The sequence below is a fragment of the Anoplopoma fimbria genome, chromosome 8, assembly GCF_027596085.1.
Source record: "Anoplopoma fimbria isolate UVic2021 breed Golden Eagle Sablefish chromosome 8, Afim_UVic_2022, whole genome shotgun sequence".
Lineage (NCBI taxonomy): Eukaryota > Metazoa > Chordata > Actinopteri > Perciformes > Anoplopomatidae > Anoplopoma > Anoplopoma fimbria.
In genome coordinates this window covers 17,824,795-17,846,422 of record NC_072456.1, presented here as the reverse complement: position 1 = coordinate 17,846,422, position 21,628 = coordinate 17,824,795, and the positions used below count along the sequence as shown (strand labels likewise).

The following is a 21,628-nucleotide window of genomic DNA, read 5'->3' as shown; positions in this document are numbered from 1 at the left end:
TGACCAGAAGGGCCCCTCCCACCTCAGAGGATGATTCATAAAGCCATCCACACCTACTACAGCAGGTTACCTCCAGAGCCGTGTAGAGAGAGAGTTAAGTCAACGGAAGTTCGAGATGCTTGATTGTCACGTGATTCCAGGAAGTACTTTATTATATTCCTTTATTGATCCCCATGGGGGAAATTCAAGTGTTGCAGCAGCTCAACTACACAGACACAGACAATAAATACACATACTATACAACTACACAGACACAGACAATAAATACACATACTATACAACTACACAGACAATAAATACACATACTATACAACTACACAGACACAGACAATAAATACACATACTATACAACTACACAGACAATAAATACACATACTATACAACTACACAGACAATAAATACACATACTATACAACAAAATAAAGATAGAACAGGAATAAAAATGTACAGGGAGGGCAATTATATTTTTTTCATCATTTCATTTTTTTTTGCTAATAAGTAGTCAATAAATTAATCAATTTTCAATATTCATATAGAGCAACTACATGCATATTTAAAAAAAAAAAAAAAAAAAAAAAAAAGCTAATATTTGAGGATTAGTTAGTGTAACAGCTAGAGTTACCTGCTATGTTGACATATTTAAGGCAAACGTAAACTAATTTAAAGGAGCAGAGTGAGATTTAGTGGCATCTAGTGGTGAAGTTGCAGATTGCAAGCAACAACATACCCCTCGGTTCACCCCTCCCTTTCGAAGTGTGTCGAGGAAGTACGGTGGCCCTCTAGTAGGGATAGGCCACTTTATGATGTTATGACTGGAAGGTGCTACTCCTATCAATACTCTTTCAAACACTTCTTTTTCATGAGAAAATAATTCAAAGGCTGGCATGAATATGAAGTGCAGCAGTATCCCACAAGCCCAACAAAACAATGTACCACTATGAATGTATGTGTGAGAGAGAGAGATCTGATGTCATTTTCAGTTGAAAAACAGTAAATTTAAATGTTCTTATTCAAGGTAAATGCGTTTTGCAGCATGAAGCCAATAAAGACAATGGAGGACAAAATATCGGAGTCCATATAGATACTTTATTTACGCAAGAAGGGGGAAGAAATGTACAAACAGTGAGGCTGATCGGCATGATGTACTGATGGCAGACACCTCTGTGTTAATTGTCAGGTGTTGACTTGGGGCTGTAGTCAATCAGCTCCTTGTTGAGGGTCTCCGCCTGGAACCAGGGGCCGTCTCCCTTTGTCCTCATCTGTCGACGCACTTCCAGGTGTGTCAGTCTGTTGACAACAAACAGGAAGTGAATTAAAAAAACAATCCATTTCAGTTTGGCAAGTTACATAAAAACATATTTTAACAAACACATTTAACACTGGAATAATAAAAATCACCGTTTTAGGACTGAACAAAAGGCTATGACAGTCCGTCTAACTGCCACAGACAAAACTTCCTCAACACCATCCTTCTCAACACCAGATATGTTACAGAGATATTGATTCAGAGAACAATGCACCAGATATTAGCAGAGTCCAGGAAATTCAATCAAACATGCACAGGAAATCTGTGAAGGTGAAACAGAAATCTGAAACCTTCAAATGAATCACTTTGATGGTGTCAAAAGTAATATCACAGAATTATTGGACTGTTCTCCAACAATGCATTCATACTTATAGCAATGACCCCACTGACTGTGCCACGTGAAGTAACTAACTTCTATCAGCAGTGTAATATTGTTGCATTACATGCAACACCAGTACCTTTTTTCTTTGCTACTAACTTTAATACAAGGTAATAATGTTTTTTTTCGAAGGATACTAAACTTTACACCATTTTTGTCTTTTGATGGAAACGTTTCAAGGTGCTCAATTCGATATTCAGAGCATTAATATAGCAACAAACAACTATTTGCTATACAACCATAAAGCAGAGTAATGTCTACCTGAGCAGAGAATGAATTTGCTCTCCCTCTGTATGTGTTGTATGCAGAATTTCACTGTGCTTTGTTGTGTCCTTGGGCAAGACACTTAACCCCAAGTTGCTCCCGAAGGCTTGCCATCGGTGTGGACTGGATGTTAGCTAGAGTCTGATGGTGGCACCTTGCATGGTAGCCCTGTCATCAGTGTGTGAATGGGTGAATGATATGTAATATACTACTGATTGTAAGTCGCTTTGGATAAAAGCGTCTGCTAAATGACTGTAATGTAATGTAATGTAATGTAATGTAATGTACATAGCCAGGCCGGCCAGCTCACAGCTGACGCTCTGCACTGCATTATTAAGGCAGTACAGCGGAGGACAGCGCTGCATCCATCCTTTGGTACAACCTCAGATAAATACCGTAAGCTCTGTCAGCACTGTTGCAGTTGTTAAGTTAGGGAAATGTATTTATGCCCCTGTATCACAATTTTGTTCTGGCCTTCTTACGTGACTACAACATAATACACCAGTACTAAAACTCACCTCATGTCTCCCTTTTCTTTCTCTGTTTGGATTACAGCCATCATCTTTTCATAGTCCTTCACTGGAGAGTCGTAGAAGTTCCGTGCAATCCACCTGGAGATGGGGTGCTGCCATGAAAGGGAAAAAGACACAGCATGATAAGAATATTGTTAATTACTGCAAATGTATTTGATCAAAATAAACAATCCCTGTTTTTTCAGTTAAAGTAATCAAGTAGTTGAACAATAATTGTGAATATATTTGATTTGAACCCTTTTCATTCCTCTAAAATTTTACTATATGAATGAAAGCACAGCTGCACAGACTCCTCCTTTTGAAATATCACTAATTATAGAACTCTGCACTTACAAAATCTGTGGTCAAACACAGCCGCTTTAAAGGGCGGCACTGCAGCAAAGAGCTTCATCATGGCAAGGGTGATTATGATATGCACATACTGATGCCATTTTCAAATTTAAAGAAAGCTTGAGCCTTAACTAGGGTTCAGATCAGTGACAATAAAAATATTCTGAAAGGACTTAAAAGATAATATGCAAGCTACGTACCTTGTAGTACTCCCAGTACTCGGGTTCATAGTCCTCAGGAGCTTCAGCCAGCTCTGCTTCACCTTCACAACACAATCACACCAAAGATAAATTCAAAGTAACATCGTTGACTTACTCCTCAAATTACACATTTAAATGACCAAATACTGTCCAATGATCTAAATAACACACACAATAAACTTGAAGACATATCTTTACTTACCAACAAAGACGTTCACACATGTGACAATGACGGCTATAGGAATGCCGGTCAGCAGGATGTAATATTGCTGAAAAAACAAAAAGAGAAGACAAAATGAAATACTGAAAAGGGTAATATTGTTCTCCATGAGGGCTGTACAAGCCAACAGGTCAGGAATAAATGTTGCTTTAATGCTCTAAAGTAGTTGACATTTTATGCATGGCTTTTATTTCATTACATAGGACTTCAATATAGAAACTTCTAGCACAGGAGTAATTGTATAATTTTGTCCACTTAGAATATGTTGCTGGTCTGGCTCACTACTGGCTCCATGTAATGTTAATAATACTGCTGAAATAAGAGAGTCATTCTGGATCAGGTCATCATCCTTTGTGAAATATAAATATGACATGAGTTTTGAGCAGTGATCCAAACACATTCAGGAATACAACTTTAAATAGTGTTTGCGGCCTATAAAGTAGCATTACATTAGAGGCTTTTAGTATCATTGTCATAACGGTTAATGAGCGAGCAGGTACAGCAGGGCTCCACTTAAAAGTCTTGGTTATCAACACACAGCAATTTATGAAGAATGATAACTGCTGGCATTGATATTATCATCTACTGTAGTCACCAAATTTATGCCAACACAAACACTTAATTTGTCATATATGAAGGAAATCAATGAGACGGTGTAACAGTACTCACCAATAGGCGCAGAAATCTCCTGTCATAGAAGTCAGTGGGTTTGATGACAAACATTTTCTTTCCATGACCCCAACGAACGGCCACTGCAAGACAAGCAGGGGATAGTGTTGTGAGGATATATTTCACAGTTAGAGGTGATTGCTTTATTGACATAGTATTGAGGTCATGATATAAGACCAGACTGATGTACTGTTATGAACTTATTAGGCTCTAGTATTTAAAGGAAACTGAACAATCAGTGGTCACTGTGTCCACAATACTGATGATCATTCCTATAATGTGTCTTCTTATCAATACATAAGGGGTGGCAATATGAACAAAAGCACTGTTATGATCAATATTCACTGTCCATCATGAAATCTATATATCATGATATTTAACGTTGCTAAAGTTTACAAAATGTATAGTGAAATGGTTAATGTGTGTTAAATAGAGTCAACACACAATTCCCTGGTATTTATGCTACTGAATTACTACAGAAGTTGATAAAATGATGTGTTTAATTCAATTCGACTGTCAAACTCTGAACCCCAATATGTTGTATGATATTGTTTACATGCAAAGGCTATAATACAGCTATTACACCGGCTACCAAACAATGACAGCAGGACAAACGTTGAAGTTTCCAGCTAGCTAATATTAGCAAGCTAACGAGCCTCGGCACAAGGTCATAAGAAGAGACGGCAGCCTGTAGGGTCAAACTTCTTACTCCTTAAAGAGCCGGGGTGTCTCTTACCTTTATCCGTCCGTGGGATGGTTCGAGTGAGTAGATTTGCTGCATTATTTCCAGATTTCAGGGGACTCAGTCTGGCTGCAAAAGCAGCAGCAGACCTGAGAACACTCATGCCCACCATCTCTGCTGAGGGCCGGCGGTTCAACAACACGAGCTCTGATTGGTTGATGACGGAGTGACGCGGAAGCCGCCATCTTTAATGAGGGCAGATACTTATATATTTTATTTTAGTTCATTTTTTTTTTATTATGTAGGCATAGTATATAGAAGTCATAACATAATTATATTTAAATAGCTAAAAAATTTAAAAATTTAAAAATATGTATTAGGTGGTGAAAAATGCATTATGGGTAATGTGGGAAGGACAACGTTAAAGATGGCGACGTCCTCATCAGCAGGACGCGTTTTGACTCTTTGCAAGCAGTTTCAAAATGTCTTTAGGATATCCTCAGCGATCAGTACCAACCCCTGTTCTTCTGCTTTGACCAAATACCAGCCTCTGCTTTACAGGTAACCTTAAGACGCTGTTGCAGTGAGTAAAATATGACATACAGGCGCCGTGGAAGGCAACGTGTTCACAGTTTACACTGGCTTTGCCCCTCAGTGACGGGTTGTGTGGAACCTGTAAAAGGTTGTATCTAATAAAATACAAAAAAATAACAGGCCCATACAATTAAGTCTTAAATGTATGATGCTACCTTCATTCATTTGTTGAGTTAATCTGTTGACATTGGATTGACGTGGAGAGTCATGGGTTAAGATATATTTTGCAGTGTTATGTATTTTATATGGTGTCTAGAGAGGAAAGGAGGAGACAGTTTTATAGAAACATATTGCACTGTTTTTATGATTTGCCTCTGCTGCTGGCTGATGACAAATTCAAACTAATTGCTGCAATTCTAGAAAAATGGCATACCAATTCTAATATAAGGTTGACTATCCCTTTTAAGTCTTGTTATGTGAATTTATTTTGCACCCACCAGGGGAAAGTCTCCACTCCCTGCCTTGTCTTGGTACCGTCCCACCAGCTCTGTGGGTCAATGTCGAGCCCTGCACACAACCATCAGCAGGAGAGGGCTGGAAGAGTTCTTTGACATCCCGGAGAGCTGGGGGGAGGCCAACGTGAAGTCAGGTAAAACACTTACGTAATCTAGTATTTTGAGAGGTCATGCCTCCACTATGGCTGCACAGTGTGTTTGTAGCTTTAATAATAGAAACTTGTTTGAACTTTTAACAGGTGCACCATGGACTGCCAAACAACTGAGAACAAAGAGCAATGAAGATTTACACAAACTCTGGTAAGCACTGTAGAGGTCACAGTGGTGCTTCACAGTGTTGGTGAACATTTATCAACGGTGTGTTCTGCTCTCGTTCTATCTCAGGTATGTGCTGTTAAAAGAAAAAAACTTGCTGTTAACCCTCGAGCAGGAATCGAAGAGGCAAAGGGTTCAGATGCCGAGTCCAGAAAGAATAAGGAAGGTTGGTATGAAGTGATCCCTCCATTAATGTAGAAATAGGAATTACATTTGACAGATACATTTTGGCTCAGCCTTTGACAGAGGTAAATGGGATGCAGGGTTTGTACTGTAGGTGTTGTCTGTGTTTAAGTAGGAGCCATGGCTGAGCTAAATCTTGCTGTCCTCTTCCTCCCAGGTTGAGAGGTCAATGATCAGACTGGAGACGGTGGTGAAGGAGAGAGAGACTGCACTGCGACTGCTGCAGACGGGACAGGAGAAAGCCAGACCAGGAGCCTGGAGGAGGAACAAATTTGGAAATGTCTACTGGTGAGGGCAGATTCTCCGTATACATTATATCACACATGCACACGGAGAAATGCAGCACACAACATTTTGAAGGTTCCCTGTGTAGTTTTTGTTACGTTACACAGTAGCTGGATTCTCGCAATGGGTCGAGATTACGTGAGAATCGCAGGATCAGGTCACACGAAAATCCATCTCGCCAGGCTCCAAGTTTAGCATTGAAGTCCGGTAAGCCAGAGCACAGACCAGTCAGCGTCCTTTGAAGGAGCTACTGGCAGCAACAGGCTTGGCTTGAGAGTATTCTATATGGAACTGGAGAGTATTTATTTTGAAAAAAAGAAGGGCAAAAAAACAGCACTGAAGTTTCTTCCTGAGAGAAGAGCTTTCTTGAGACTCGCTTTGGCAAGCGTTTGATTGACAGATGGTTGATCCAATAACCTGCCAAGTATTTTTGAAAGCGTCCGCCCTTTCACAAACTGTTTCCAATGATGCCTTCTAAGATGGTGCTGTGTAACAGAGTTCGTCTTTCACGTCTAGCTGCACTATGAGCTGTTTTTCTATGTTAGGGTCCCCATTTTGTTTATTTTGTGGACTCGCATGCATGTTTTACTATTCCAGGGACAAATGGGCGGCAGAAACACGCCACGATATGCTGCAATAGGACAGGGAGGAAGACTCCTAGCTAGTAAACATGGATGTAAACAATGCTAGATTTTAAATACTTTTACAAAAATCAGCTTCACAAATGTTTTATAAAGGAAACTTTGCCAGAGCTCTAGGATCCACGCTGAATATTAATATCCTGGACTGTCTGCTGGTGCTCGGTTACCTAATTGCAGTAGATCTAAATAGATAGGGTTTCAAAAATGAAATATGCATGTGGCATCACTCATGTACTTTTTTTCTTTACCTCAGGTATCGATTCAAAGAATATGCTATTCCTTGGTACATGAACAAAAGGTATAAGCGAAAGTCCTTCTTCACGCCCAAGTTTGTCCAACCTCACATCAGGTAAGATACGGCACAAGTGCCTTTTTGTTTACACACCGTGCAAAAGATGTTTGTGGAGAGTTTAACCCCTAACTTATGTTTTTCATATTTTTTTGTCATGCAGGCTGCGCTTGGAGAAGCATCTACGAGAGAAGGCAAGGAAAGCCAGCTTAGAGAGGAAAACTCAGGCTAAACTCAGAGAGAAGATTCCTGGAGCAAAAGTTTCTGCAACATAAACTTTCAAGTTCATATTTTACAGTTAAGGCATATTTGACAGCTCTGAGCCTGACATCTTTCCAAAAACAAGGCCTTCTCTGCATTTATTTAAGTTAATATAAATACTTTGAAGTCTGAATTTGATAATGTCAAATAATTGATAGTGGTCTAAAACTGTTGTCCTATGTTGAGTACGAGTGTTTCATTGGTTTTGCTGTTATTTGATCCTATAAAATAAACTATGCTACATCACCCTGAAATGTTTTGCTTGTGTTAATGTTAATATGTTAATACAACTTTGATACAGTTGTCAAAATGTAAACCTGTGTTTCATGTTTAACAAACAGGTCAGTCTTAAAATAAATGAATACAAAACACCTAATTAAAATAACCATGTACATGTAAAAAAAAACGTATACTTTTATCACTCATTTAACAAACAAAATTAAATACAGATTTATTTGCGTTGACACAAATAAGCAGAGGCAAGAACTGGCTGGCCTTTGCCTTTGAGTTTACTTACTACACAAAAAAAGGCTTATGAACAGAAGAAATGATCCTTCCTCCAAATACACACCGCCCACATTTTCAGTATTCTGTAAAAACCTTTCAGAGCAAATTGTGTTTTTTCCACATTGCAATAAAAAATTTGATTTAGAACCTACACATTGATATTTAATGATCCTTATAACATGTCAGACATTGTCTGAAGTGGGAGAAAAAACATGGACAATAGTTTGTTTTTGAAGATGCAAGGTTTCCACAAAACTTTTATCTAGAAAAAAGGCAACAGACTTGACTGTAATGACAAACAATGGAACTCAAACCATCTTTCATCATAGTGACAGTTTACTTTGTAGACGTTTATGACTGATTTTCACAATAAATCCCAGACAGGCGGCATATTGACAAACTATTTTTTAAAACAAAAGCATACAAAACAAGAGTGATCATCGTGGGTGTTCCTGAGTTCGGGGCCAGAGGTGAACTCATGATGTTGAGCTTGTGGCGAAGAGTGTGAGGGAGAGGTTTGCAGTTGGGTGTCAAATCAAGGGCACTTCCTGTCTACACACTGCTTTCCTCCCTCCTCATACTCCTGTTTGGAGATCCACATTTGCTGGAAGGTTCCCTGTCAGACAAAAAAAAAAAACATGTTTAGTTTCAATAAATCAGGATAAAAGTAGAAGAGGCAGGAATACACATAACCAAAGACAAAGCTGTTAACAAAAGTGGACATGTGATTACACATCTCATGCAGTTTGCTACCGCTTTAATAAAAAAAAAAAAATGAGTTATGTAAATGTTTTTTAAAAACTGCAAGAAAGCAGTTTTTCCTAATTGGAAACAATAGTCCATCTATGTTACAAAATAGAAACTTTTGCAATAAGAAAGGTGCAATATGTAAGACCGGTATCTGCAAATATGGATCATCAATGATCGGCATTTAATACCTGCTGCAAAAAAAAAACTTAGCAGGGATGGCTAAAGGTTACATTTGCTCCCCTTTTCTTTTGTGCTGATCCGATAGGTGATCCCTCGTGTCACTGATCAGTAGTACAATCCTAACCGTGAGTTTTATGATCCGTTGCACCACTAGAAAAAATTTAAGTTTGCTCATTTCAGTAGATTTTTCTACTGAATTACATAAAAGTTTTTTACATAACGCCAAAACTGTTACTACTTCACATCCAGTAAATAATGTTGGTTCTTTCTTTGAACGATTTAAACTACAATTTTTGGCCAGATCTGCCACATAGCAACTTTAAATCTTTGGAAATAAATGATATACTGCTCCCCTGCAGACACCTTTTGCTCCTGCTATGAAGAACATTCACTAGTGGTAGCCTCCCGCTTTGGAGTTGCTTTAAATCCCATAAGTGTTGGACAGACAGTTTGTCTTTATCTTAAGAACTAATGTCATTGTACAGTTAAAAACCTGTTGTTGATGTATTTTTATAAACACAGTTTTAACTGCTTTGTGTTCTTACGAGTGATGCCAGGATGGAGCCTCCTATCCAGGCACTGAACCGGCGCTCCACTGTAGTGTTGTTAGCTATCAGCTTCAGCCTCATGCTCTGAAAATCACAGACAAACATGTTAAACTCTGGCAGTGAAAAGCGGTGTATTTAAATGATCAGACCACGTAAAAAATTGTGTAAGGAGGGGCTGTCATTAACTCACCGGAGGGGTTTTCTGGGAGAGTTCTCTGTTCAGTCGGTCTGTGAAGCCCTGAATGAGCGTGTTTCCTCCGGTCACCACCACACTGCCATACAGACCCTGAGGCACAAAGTAAAAAAGGTTCAGCAAATTACAATTTATGTTTTTAAAGCCATGCTGAAGACAGGAACAAGAAATTCATTCATAACCAAAAAACTGTATACATATCTATTTGGGCGTGACCAATTAGCCTCTACCAGCCTGGGTATATCTACTTAAAACAGTGATTCCCTGCAATTAAAGATATTTTTTTTTACATAGTAAGTTTTGCATTCCACTACTACTGGCCAAATGTCTTGGACAGAACAAATAAATTAAAATGCAAAGGGACGGTTTCAATTGAAGCTGCAGGTTTGACTAAAACTAAACTTTTATGATTCATCTACATGGCTAAATTTATCCTCAACACAATGGTTTAAGAAAGACATCTTTACCCATTCAACCAATTAAGAGCCTCATTTTAATGGATAAAAGTTAACAGGAAACATATTTCAGACTCCAAAAATATGTGTAACCCGTGTTTAAAACATGTTGATAATCACCGGCCGGATGTCGATGTCACACATTCCCACGCTGGTCGTCACCACATGGCCAACTCCCAACATGGTGTTTCCAGACAGGCCCTGAAGTGATCACAACAAACAACATCATTACATTACATTTTCACAAAACTATTCCATAACACATTAAAAAGCAACACATTTTGATGCTTTAAACAACTTTTCATGAAAGAGATTTCCATAATTTGGGCAGCATGTTTAGCTATGTTGTCTGCCCTGTTAGCTATACATTAATAACACATACCTTGGCATTAGAGGGGTCAAACAGCCCCTCTGGGATCTTCAGCCTCTCAGCCCCAAAGTCAGCGTTGTATCCGTTGGGCAGCTCATAGTGCACTGTGGGCATCTGTGCAGCAACCCTGATGAAAGAGAGAAGGGTCACCTGTGAGTAAGGCTGGCCGATTTTCCAACATGACATCTAATCGCCTTTCAACTCGAAACTGTTAATTTTGAACGAGCGTTCTAAATTAAATGAGGAAGAACTTTTCATATGTGAAGTATTTAAATTCACACAGCAGTATTTAAAAAAAAAAAAGGCTTTGACATGTGGTTATTTCATAAATCATTTAGCTATAATTGCAGATATAAAACATGCTGTATTGTGACATCTATTATCAAGAATGACCAATATGTGCCCAGCCACACTTGTGACTTAGTTATTTTGGGATGAAACTCACATTTGAACCTTTCAGAAGAAGCTTACTTTTGCAAACATAAGCTGAGGGTTGAAGTAAAGGATAATGTCTGCGTTAAAGTCAGATTCATATTAAGTTACAAAAATGCTCTTACTGTTCATCATATGGCGAGTCTGACACCTGCAGCACAGATGCCTGGAAGTCCTGGATCACACACTGCAAATATTAAGAAACATAAGTTGGCACACATTCAACAAAACACAATGCATAACAACCTAATCAACAATTCCTTTATTACTGCAAGGTAATAACAAAAGGTGTTTGCTGCTTACATTACACATGTAGTTGTGCCATGAGCGGGTGACTTGAGGTAGTTTCTCTTTTTTCTTCCAGCTGGCTGGTGATCCCTCTCGCACTCCGTCCTGTAATGACAAACACTGTGGTTAACATCGTCTGGTATGAAGGAAGATGACAATAAGGGCAGATAAAGCCTGTGTTTAGGAAATATTTTTGCATTAGATTTACAAAATTGGGCCTGTGTGGTACAGATAACAGTTATGGTAGGTTTTCCCTCCCCACTATCAGTCAGTGCAAACTGTTTATTTATATTTATATTTTTATATATATATATATATATATATATATATATTCTGATCCTGATACCTAAACATGGGAATTAATATGCTTCAACATTTACATATTTAAAACAGCCAGTTAAATAAAATTTACAGGAAACATTAGAAATCAATTCATACAATAACAGGACACCACTGTATGGATGCTTTTATCGTCACATTCAAAACACAACTTTACTACATTAGTAAATACACATTTGTCCATTCAAGAACATTTGTAAAGACACCATCTTCACCAATGCCACGAACATGTGCAATAAATCACAAAAACTCAGCAACAGGTTTCAGGCTGGAGGAATTTATACATACCAAATATTTCTACAAAATTATTTAAAATATACTGTTCTACCTGTGAAGCACTGAAATTAGATTATTTACAGTAGTGTTATCTTACCTTTGATGCAATCATGTACGGCGGGATTATTTCAACATTTAAATCTTGAAAAAGCTCCCTACACTGCATGCTCATGAAGTCTCCAGCCAGGGGCGATTTGACGATGCCTGTTGAGAGAATAAAAAAACACATGACTTGAAGGAACACAGTATATCTTTACCATTTTTACATAAACATCAGCAACTCCACACGCACCGTTTAAAACGTGCTCAACTTGACAAATCTCTCGATGTGCCTTTAATGAATTAGCAATCTCTGGAATCACTCTCGTCTTTCGTTTCACTGCAGCTCAGACTCTTTGATTTGCTTTGTATCAGAAATCATTATGTTGCTGTTTAACAACATGATTTAGTTTCATCTTCAAAAAATAAAAGTGATTTAAATCAGGCACCATTTGAACAGAGTAAGATATTAACGAATGTGATGGCTTACTGTGAATACATGTTGCCCAACAATAGCTCATGATGACAACAGAAGCTTGTTATAACTTTTTGGGGAACAGCTGGCTTGATGGGCAAGGCTGAGATGCAAGTTCCAACCAGCAGGTGGCAACATTAATCATAGAAGATAACACATGCATCAAAGTTTTTACATTTTCCATTACTCATCTTTGGTGATTAGTTAATATATAAACAAAGTAAAATACGCAGGTTGATCATCAACTTGTGGTGAATGATTTATGATAATACCTTGCTGCAGGACGTAGCCATCATGCACTGGAATTGCTGTGGTGTGTGTGGCTCCGCTGTCCAGGACCAAGCCTGTAGACCGCCCATTGGCAAAGCTTAGAGACTACGAGTAAAGGAAATGTAACCCAGTTCAACAAGTAACAGATACAGTTCTAGCTCATCAGACTATTCATATAATAAACTGTACTCTCAGAGCATTATCAGACATTTAATGGACAATAAAAAGACCCAAATTAGCTTTGTCTCCCATCCTCTTCTGGATGAAGTGACGTAGTAAAGGATACGCAGAGAGCACAGCAGATTTGCAGAGGAAGAAGGCAGGAATGTTGTAATGTTCGAACATCAGCTCTGTCAGCTTCTCGCGTTTCGCTCGTGTGTTCCACTGCAGACACAAAACAGAAAATAGGCCGCTCACAACATATTACTCTCAGCACAACAAAATCTACTTCTTTCTTCATGAAGTGATGAGAACTAGAGCAGGAAACAAGCTCTCCAATTCAAATTCTCATCATATATGGATCACTGCCAAAACAAACAGCATCTCAAAAAGCTGTGTGAGTGTCCAACTAACATGTTAATATTAAAACACAACAGGGCATTAAATCTGCCACCATTTTGCTTTTTGCTGATAAATTCAAACTATGCGAATACCGGTGCAATCACAGAGTATGTAGCTACCAACTAGTGTTGTTCAGACTCTAGCTCGTGCAGATGCTAACTCACCGATGCTTCTGACATGAGCACTGGATGCAGGCTGGGTTCAGACTTGAAGTGCATCTTGTAGGTGTGATCCAAAATGGCCTGGAAACTGTCCCAGTCCTCAACTGTAAAAGAAACAGAAGAGAAAACAAAGACAGGGCTTGTTACATATCAAAATCACTCTCAGGTTATTGCTTATTTACATTTTCTGGCTATTATACACAGCAAACAACAATCTGTGCATAACATGGGTTTGCCAAAGTTGTTCAAATTCCACATCTAGTTTTGGGAAATAACATTGCAACTATGTATGTTCTCAGGATATGTATTTACTATATTTATGGCAGCAGGCCTACAAAAAAAAAAATCAGCGTCACATAAAAGGGTGTATCTATCATCATCATTGTCGTCATCGTCAAAGCTAGGTCAGATGGTGGAGAAAATAGAGCAATGATGAGTTTTTTTAGATAATAATTTGAGCAGCAGGCACCAATGTTCCAGGTCAGCCCTCTGAGGGAGCCTGTGGTCCCACGCTGCTGTTCTGCTGCAATTAAGATCGGTGTCACACTCGTCTCTAAATAGCCTCACAGCCAAACTCCACTGGACCAGATTCAGATGAGCATCATCAGCTAGGTCAGGGCAGCGGAGCGCTTGTTTCACATCCGCTATCGGCAATGATCCAAAGGGGAAAGAAATCACACACAATCGCATCGAGAATGACGACTTGGCAACACCGATTGGCCAATATTAATGTTGTTCATTAATGAAATTAATGTACAACAATTTTGAAAACTGGTTAATTTTTTAAGAAAATATATAATTGACAAAAGGTCACCATTTCCTGGTGAGGCTTTTGTAATTTGTAGTTGTTTATAATTTTTCATGAGTTTTAAAACATTTTATAGACCAAACAAATGATTGATTAATCAAAAGAAGGATCAAAGGATTTGTTGATAATTAATATAACCAGCTGTTGCAGCCCTAATTTTGGATAATTGTTGTCAATTCGAGAAACACAATTTAGTTTAGCTAAACAAACTACTTTACAAACTTCTGAAAACGGGAAATAAAAAATGTGGAAATCTTAGATTGAAACTTAACCTCAGACCAAAGCATGGGGGAAAATGATCCATGATGCAAAATTTATTTTTAAATAAACAGCTCAATTTAAGCTCCAAAGGCAGCTCGGACATGAGTCCCACATCTGGCTTTGAATGTCCAACACATGCGCGATGTAGACAAGTTCAAAAAGAGGATTGGTAAATATGATCACTGTCAGCAGACAGGGGGGTAAACCCAAGACAGAGAAGGTTTGCCTTCCACCAAGAGGACACTAGATGGGAGAGCTCATGTTAATGAGTTGCCTTGGTCTTCAAATAATCTCATTAATATTCATGATGAACAGCAATCATCTATACGCCAGTCAGGGTTGTGACGAGTTCATCTACAAAGTCGGCTGTCAGGCTAAAAGAGTTTTATTATGGATATGTTCACGCAGACAGGATTATAAATATTCAGTGTTGGGAGTGTACGTCACAGACTATGACGAAAAACATTACACGCATCCCTTTTATGTTCATATGGGTTGTAAATGGGTTCATATTTCAGCATTGCACAAACACTGTACCGAATTTTTGAACCAGCCCTATCAATTACTTACCCAGAGACTTTGCAGTTAAAAATCTAAATGGCCTTTGTATTTTAATGCATTGAAAAGAAATAACAAATAAAAAAAATCACATGCCATGAGTCAACACTCACTCATGCCATTCTTGAGCGGAGACATGACCTCCATGCTCTCCCTGGGTACCCTCAGCTGGTTGGTATCAATATAGTAGGTGGTGCCACTCTGTTTAGTCTTTTCGCCATCCGTTTCCATTGGCGTGCTGCCATCCTCTCGGTCAATGGTCACACCTATCACCGTGGGGAAGTCCGCCTGAGCCGAGCGGAAACAAAATGCAACAGGACACGATACAGGTCAAGACACATTCTCACAAGACCTGGTTAAGCAATATCATAAGAACACACATTCTATTAAACCTTTATCAGAAGATCCACCCAAACACTGATTGAAAAATAAGTTCCCCGTTTTGAGTAACTGAAGGTTTCTCTTCTTACTTACAAAAAACAAACAAAGAGTTTTGAAATGCTCAAAAGTACCTGGTTTGACTCTGTAATGATTTGGCTTGTACTGAATGATTCATCTTGCGTAAACAATGTCTGTCTTCTATGACTTGTCATAGAAGGTAAAGCACAGCTGTTCAAATAACATCATATGTCTCTGTTCTATTCAGGTTACCCAATAGGCCTTGATGGTGTGACAGTGAGCAAGCCAGCAATACCAAGACCCTGAAACTGAAGCAGCTAAATGGAATTCAGCCATTATTCATTTCATGACACCTGTGTTTTTCCTGCTCTTTTCCAGAACCAACCCTCATTACGGGTGATGACCAGGGCATATCATAATGTGGTATTTGCACAAGGCCAGTATCACAGAGATTACAGAGATGAATCATGGGCATCAGGGTTCATCTTAGACATCTCTCTTATCAACCTGATATTTACACAATCAAGATCTCCACCCAAAACACAGATGTATCAAACCCAAGCAAGCACTCCAGTATGATCTGAACTAAATGCATCAAGTCAGTCTCCAGGGTGATAGCCCTCATTTCCTGACATTGTCGAACCCCCAGAGGAAGATGAAGATGCAGAGAGGAAGAAAAGACACATAGTTAATCAGGTCATTTGAGTGATCCAGTTACCTTGGGACAGTCTTCTCCTGCGTAGCCAGCTCTAACAGTGTATGAGCCAATGTCGAACACCAAAGCTCCCACCTCATCTGCAAAAAACAAGGATTTGATTAAAATCTGCAAAAAACTATTCATCTGAGGAAGGTTGGCACAGTTAACGTCTTCAACAAATACTGCACCGATTTTTGAAAGACTCAATAACCGTTTAAGTTGGGTTTCTAAAATGACAAATGGAATTTAACATACTGCAATATATTTCATTGTATTTCATTCAGTGAATTGAGTACGTAAAGAGCAGTTCTTTTAACAATATCCCAGACACAAAAAAACACAAATATTCACCATCACCTAAAAAGGTCAAATAAACAAATCAGATAGTTACACATAGCCAACACATCAACAATCATCATTGTGCCATGTCACTGTCAGAAGTCAGCTTGAAGAGCTTGTCTAGTATTAAGTTCTTCCACAGTTGTAAAGCAAATTACATCTGTTGTGAACTTTCCTTACAGTTCACCACTTAAAGTAAACATATTAACATACTTTTACCTTTTGTACGATAACTATCTCCTAACGTTACCTTAAGAAAATGAATCATGTGGTGTGAAGATTTATATTAAAAACAAATACTAAAAAAAAAAAATCACAAAAGTGCCACTTACAGTACCAGCCAAAAGTTTGGACACACCTTCTCATTCAATGGTTTTTCTTTATTTTTATTTTTTCCTACATTGTAGATTAATATTGAAGACATCCAAACTATGAAGGAACACATGTGGAATTATGTGGTAAACAAACAAATGCTCAACAAACCAGAATATGTTTTATATTTTAAGATTCTTCAAAGTAGTTGAATGAGAAGGTGTGTCCAAACTTTTGACTGGTACTGTATATAGAGTTATCTGAGCTACACAGGCTGTACTTGATTTGTCAGATCTGCTACCGTTAACTATGTTACTTTATAATAATATTGTAATAAATATACTCATAGCTAGCACAAGTATAACGTTGCTGACTGCAACTTTGACACGAACTGCATATTGAAGACAATCAACAGGAGTTATTTTCAGTTCAGAAACAGCCACAAGAAGTTATATCTTAGATGTGTGATTCTGAGTACTTCAACTAAATATAACGTCCCCTCTTCCCACAACAACAGTGGACACATGTATCTCCAAACCCCAGGAAGCTATAACAACGTTACGCAAACGGAACTGGATGTGAAACGTTACATGAGCTCGGCAAACCCACTTTCATTCATTTGGCACCGGGGTTAGATACCTGCTCCATAAACAAACTAAACTCACCCACATGGTGCACTGAACGTGTGTACAAAATCACATGTTCTTAAACGCGTGCAGATTAGAGATGCAGCTTCATGCTCCCGCGGAGCTACACGTTAGCACAGCTAGCATAGCCGGCTAGCTTATACCGCTGGCTAAAGCTGCAGAACGGAACAACGTGGACAACAGTTTGGTTTTATTAAAATAGAGCTCACTCACCGCCTCCATACACTCCGCCACTCATCCTCTATGTTATCTCAACGGCAACTTTCTTGACAGAAATGATTACAGCGGAATCACAACCGCTAAACGGTTAATCACAACAAAGGGAATGTGTTAGCATGGATCAATGTAACGAAAGCAGGCGCCACACTGCGTCGACGCGGCCGTCCAATCAGAACGCAGCACAGCGTCGACGCGGCCGTCCAATCAAAACCCAGCACAGCGTTAGTACTTCCGCCTCATCTGTGACGTAAGCACCGAGTGTCTGCAAAGTACTTCCATGCTCAAGAGTGGACGTGGCCCTCCGCGCTTTATATCAACGTGAGTGGAAAACTATTACATAAATAACGTGAACTTTTTGATCATGCAAAAGTGACAGATAAGGATGCCAGAGTGGGTAATGCACGGCGGTGGTAGTGAGTTGTAACCGCAGGACCTTGAGTCGCGGTCGTTTAGACTTAACAACATTGAAGCTGGTCTCGGCGACCATGTCACTTCATGCTGCAAAAGTAGCACCACTGATACTACTGATATGCATGATCCAGAAACTCAAAAAGTCAAACCTAACCTCCATTATATTATTGGTGACAACGGATTCATTTATCTTTAAAAAGTTCAGGATTCAGGAGCCTCGTGGTTCTCCAAAGTTGGCTTACCTGCGCAAGCGCATGTTGGAAAATGGTTGACTTAACTTGCTGACCATATAGTAAAGTCTGATAAATACTATGACTGTGTAACCCAAAAGACTATTTTTAAGGAAACGCATACAATTTAAGGATTATTCAGTCATAGCCCTTAAACATATGTGTGGCTTCTGTTAATTTACTTTCACCTGTATATATTTTTATGTAAAGTTTATTTGAGAATATCGTGCGTTTTCACTATTGGTCTGTTAGATATCAGAAAAATAAGGAATAGAGCCCAAGGTGACCTCTTTAAATTGCCCGTTTAGTGTCACCAACAGTGCAAACCTCAAAGAAATAACATATTGTCAATATGTTTGCAGATTAATCTTTTGTTTATCAATAATCTAATCGATTAATCAACTAAATAACAATGTCCTAGACCACATGTGTGTGTTTGTAAATTTATGCATTCATAGAGAAGGAGTTGTAACCTATTTTTATCTTAGCAGTCTCTGGTCAACACCTGTTGACTGTCCTCGTTCCTTTTTAGCGCATGTTCAGTGGATCCTGCACTGGCCTATAACCCGGCTTAATAAGCAACTTCTTTGAGTTATGTATTATTTTGAATTTGAAATTTAACTCCTGACCTTGCAAAGAGCAGTTGACTAAATTTGAGCTGAAATGAATTGTCAAATAATTGGATTTGTTGATTAACATACATTTAGTAAGATATAACTGAAATTTGAGTAATTAAGTCATTTATCAAAGAAAATGCCGAACATAATCTGATTCAACCTTTCAAATGTGAGAATTTGCTGCTTGCCTTTTTTTTTTTAAATCATTGTAAACAGAATAGTATTGTATTTAGAATGACATCTTTTTTGGGGTCTAAGAAATTGTGAGGGACATTTTTCAATTTTTTTTGAAGTTTTATTGATCACTCAATACATCACTCAATACATATTTAGAATTGTCAATAGAATGATCAATTATGAAACTGTTAGTTACAGCTCCAGACAGGACAAGCTCATCTGAAGGTCGTGGTGATGTTGCTCTGTCAGCTATAAATGTTCTTCAAACCTTTTAAAACTTGTGAAATCATTTTTAACTTGATTTACTTCCAGCACCCATGCAGCGCTGCCTCACTCTGACCTTTGCCCGGCACAGCAGGCTCCTCTTTCGACATAAATTTGCATCTGTCCACTGCCAGCAGTCAGCAGCCATGTCAGGTCTCCTCATCAACCAGCCCAAATACTCCTGGCTGAAAGAGCTGGGCCTGTCTGAGGACAACCCTGGCGTTTACAACGGGAGCTGGGGAGGCAGCGGTGAGGTCATCACGTCACACTGCCCCGCCAACAATGAGCCGATTGCCAGAGTAACCCAGGCAACCATGGCCGAGTATGAAGAAACTGTCCAGAAGACGAGGGAGGCTTGGAAGATGTGGGCAGATATTCCAGCTCCCAAAAGAGGGGAGATTGTGAGGCAGATTGGAGATGCTCTTAGAAAGAAAATTAACGTCCTCGGTAGCCTTGTGGCTCTAGAAATGGGCAAGATCTATGTTGAGGGAGTGGGAGAGGTTCAGGAATACGTTGATGTCTGCGATTATGCTGTTGGTCTGTCTAGAATGATTGGCGGGCCCATGCTGCCTTCAGAGAGACCAGGCCACGCCCTGATCGAACAGTGGAACCCAGTTGGTCTCGTCGGCATCATCACTGCCTTTAACTTCCCCGTTGCTGTGTATGGCTGGAACAATGCCATCGCTCTGACCTGTGGCAACGTCTGCCTCTGGAAAGGAGCTCCAACCACACCTCTCACAAGTGTAGCAGTTACCAAGATTGTGGCCGAGGTGCTGGAGAAGAACAACCTGCCCGGTGCCATCTGCTCCATGACCTGCGGGGGCGCCGATATCGGCACAGCCATGGCGAAGGATGAGCGGGTGGATCTGGTGTCGTTCACTGGCAGCACACACGTTGGCAAAATGGTGGCCATGATGGTGCAGGAGAGGTTCGGTCGTAAGCTTCTGGAGCTCGGTGGAAACAACGCGATCATTGTGTTTGAGGACGCCGACCTGAATCTTGTGGTACCCTCCGCCGTCTTTGCATCCGTGGGAACCGCTGGCCAACGCTGCACCACAACCAGGAGGCTGATGCTGCACGAGAGTCTTCACGACGCAGTGGTTGAGAGGGTCGCCAAGGCCTACAAACAAGTCCGCATCGGAGACCCCTGGGATCCCACCACCCTATATGGGCCCCTGCACACCAAACAAGCTGTGGATCAGTATCTGGCAGCTGTCGAGCAGGCCAAGCAGCAGGGTGGCACTGTGGTCTGCGGAGGAAAGGTGATGGACCGTCCTGGAAACTACGTGGAGCCCACCATCATCACAGGGCTGGCTCACGACGCTCCCATCGTCCACACCGAAACCTTTGTCCCCATACTGTACGTCCTCAAGTTCAAGACAGAAGATGAGGCGTTTGCCTGGAACAACGAGGTCCAGCAGGGCCTGTCCAGCAGCATCTTCACCAAAGATATGGGTCGGGTTTTCCGTTGGCTTGGGCCCAAAGGATCCGACTGCGGCATTGTGAATGTCAACATTCCTACAAGCGGCGCTGAGATCGGAGGTGCCTTTGGTGGAGAGAAACACACCGGAGGTGGAAGGGAGTCTGGCAGTGATTCATGGAAGCAGTACATGAGGCGTTCAACCTGCACGATAAACTACAGCAAGGATCTTCCTCTGGCCCAGGGAATCAAGTTTGAGTGAAGCCTTTAGATTGTTTGTTGTTTAATGGAACCCAAAAGGAAAACACTAAACATCAGCCATGTGTTATTGCAGTCAGAGAGGTCAGTTTAAATTTAAACAAAATGTGAAATCATTTTTGATCACTTTAAATTTTTCCTGTATCAAATCTATGACGGTTATTGCTTCAGATATTAATACTGGTTTGAAGATAGTTTTGTGTTAAAGGTCAAATAGTCGTCGCCCCCCCCTAATATTGGTGTGCACTTTTCTACAAGCACTTAGAAAGTATGTTTGAGTGCTGATGACTGTACTGGATACTTTATACAGTGTACAATAAATAAATAAATCTTACCTTTTTATTTTGGAAGAAAAACTGGAGTGGACCTCATTCTTGTGTAGATGTAATCATTTGTTGTAAATATAATTTCAACACAGACTTATAACGTCTTGTCATCAACATTAAGAAGAGGTACCTATTGAAATGCATTTCCTTCAACACATTAATATACTGTACTTTGCATCTAGGGCGACCTTTCAGACAATTTATTAATAAATATGAGGCCTGATGTTGACGTGTA

General features: G+C 39.7%; 4 protein-coding genes across 4 annotated transcripts; 2 read left to right on the top strand and 2 right to left on the bottom strand.

Annotated features, from left to right (window-relative positions):
• Positions 1 to 1,066: 1,066 nt before the first annotated feature.
• On the bottom strand, positions 1,067 to 4,784 carry ndufb5 (NADH:ubiquinone oxidoreductase subunit B5). The gene is made up of 6 exons (XM_054603148.1): positions 4,638 to 4,784; positions 3,902 to 3,984; positions 3,215 to 3,281; positions 3,013 to 3,074; positions 2,468 to 2,574; positions 1,067 to 1,287 (listed from the first exon to the last, which is right to left on the bottom strand). The coding sequence occupies exons 1-6, from the start codon at positions 4,753 to 4,755 to the stop codon at positions 1,167 to 1,169; spliced, it is 558 nt and encodes a 185-aa protein (XP_054459123.1). The 5' UTR covers positions 4,756 to 4,784; the 3' UTR covers positions 1,067 to 1,166.
• Positions 4,785 to 4,974: 190 nt separating this feature from the next.
• On the top strand, positions 4,975 to 7,852 carry mrpl47 (mitochondrial ribosomal protein L47). The gene is made up of 7 exons (XM_054603220.1): positions 4,975 to 5,144; positions 5,618 to 5,766; positions 5,872 to 5,932; positions 6,017 to 6,113; positions 6,288 to 6,418; positions 7,310 to 7,405; positions 7,509 to 7,852. The coding sequence occupies exons 1-7, from the start codon at positions 4,981 to 4,983 to the stop codon at positions 7,618 to 7,620; spliced, it is 810 nt and encodes a 269-aa protein (XP_054459195.1). The 5' UTR covers positions 4,975 to 4,980; the 3' UTR covers positions 7,621 to 7,852.
• A 183-nt stretch (positions 7,853 to 8,035) lies between these two features.
• actl6a (actin-like 6A) lies at positions 8,036 to 17,830 on the bottom strand. The gene is made up of 14 exons (XM_054602688.1): positions 17,685 to 17,830; positions 16,195 to 16,271; positions 15,191 to 15,365; positions 13,454 to 13,554; positions 13,015 to 13,112; positions 12,731 to 12,825; positions 12,042 to 12,148; positions 11,345 to 11,434; positions 11,167 to 11,228; positions 10,622 to 10,736; positions 10,360 to 10,440; positions 9,782 to 9,877; positions 9,589 to 9,675; positions 8,036 to 8,729 (listed from the first exon to the last, which is right to left on the bottom strand). Exons 1-14 carry the CDS (start codon positions 17,707 to 17,709, stop codon positions 8,649 to 8,651), a joined length of 1,290 nt encoding a protein of 429 aa, XP_054458663.1. The 5' UTR covers positions 17,710 to 17,830; the 3' UTR covers positions 8,036 to 8,648.
• Positions 17,831 to 17,909: 79 nt separating this feature from the next.
• On the top strand, positions 17,910 to 21,551 carry aldh7a1 (aldehyde dehydrogenase 7 family, member A1). Its single transcript, XM_054602687.1, has 2 exons — positions 17,910 to 18,008; positions 19,438 to 21,551. The coding sequence occupies exon 2, from the start codon at positions 19,443 to 19,445 to the stop codon at positions 21,069 to 21,071; it is 1,629 nt and encodes a 542-aa protein (XP_054458662.1). The 5' UTR covers positions 17,910 to 18,008; positions 19,438 to 19,442; the 3' UTR covers positions 21,072 to 21,551.
• The last annotated feature ends 77 nt before the right edge of the window (positions 21,552 to 21,628 follow it).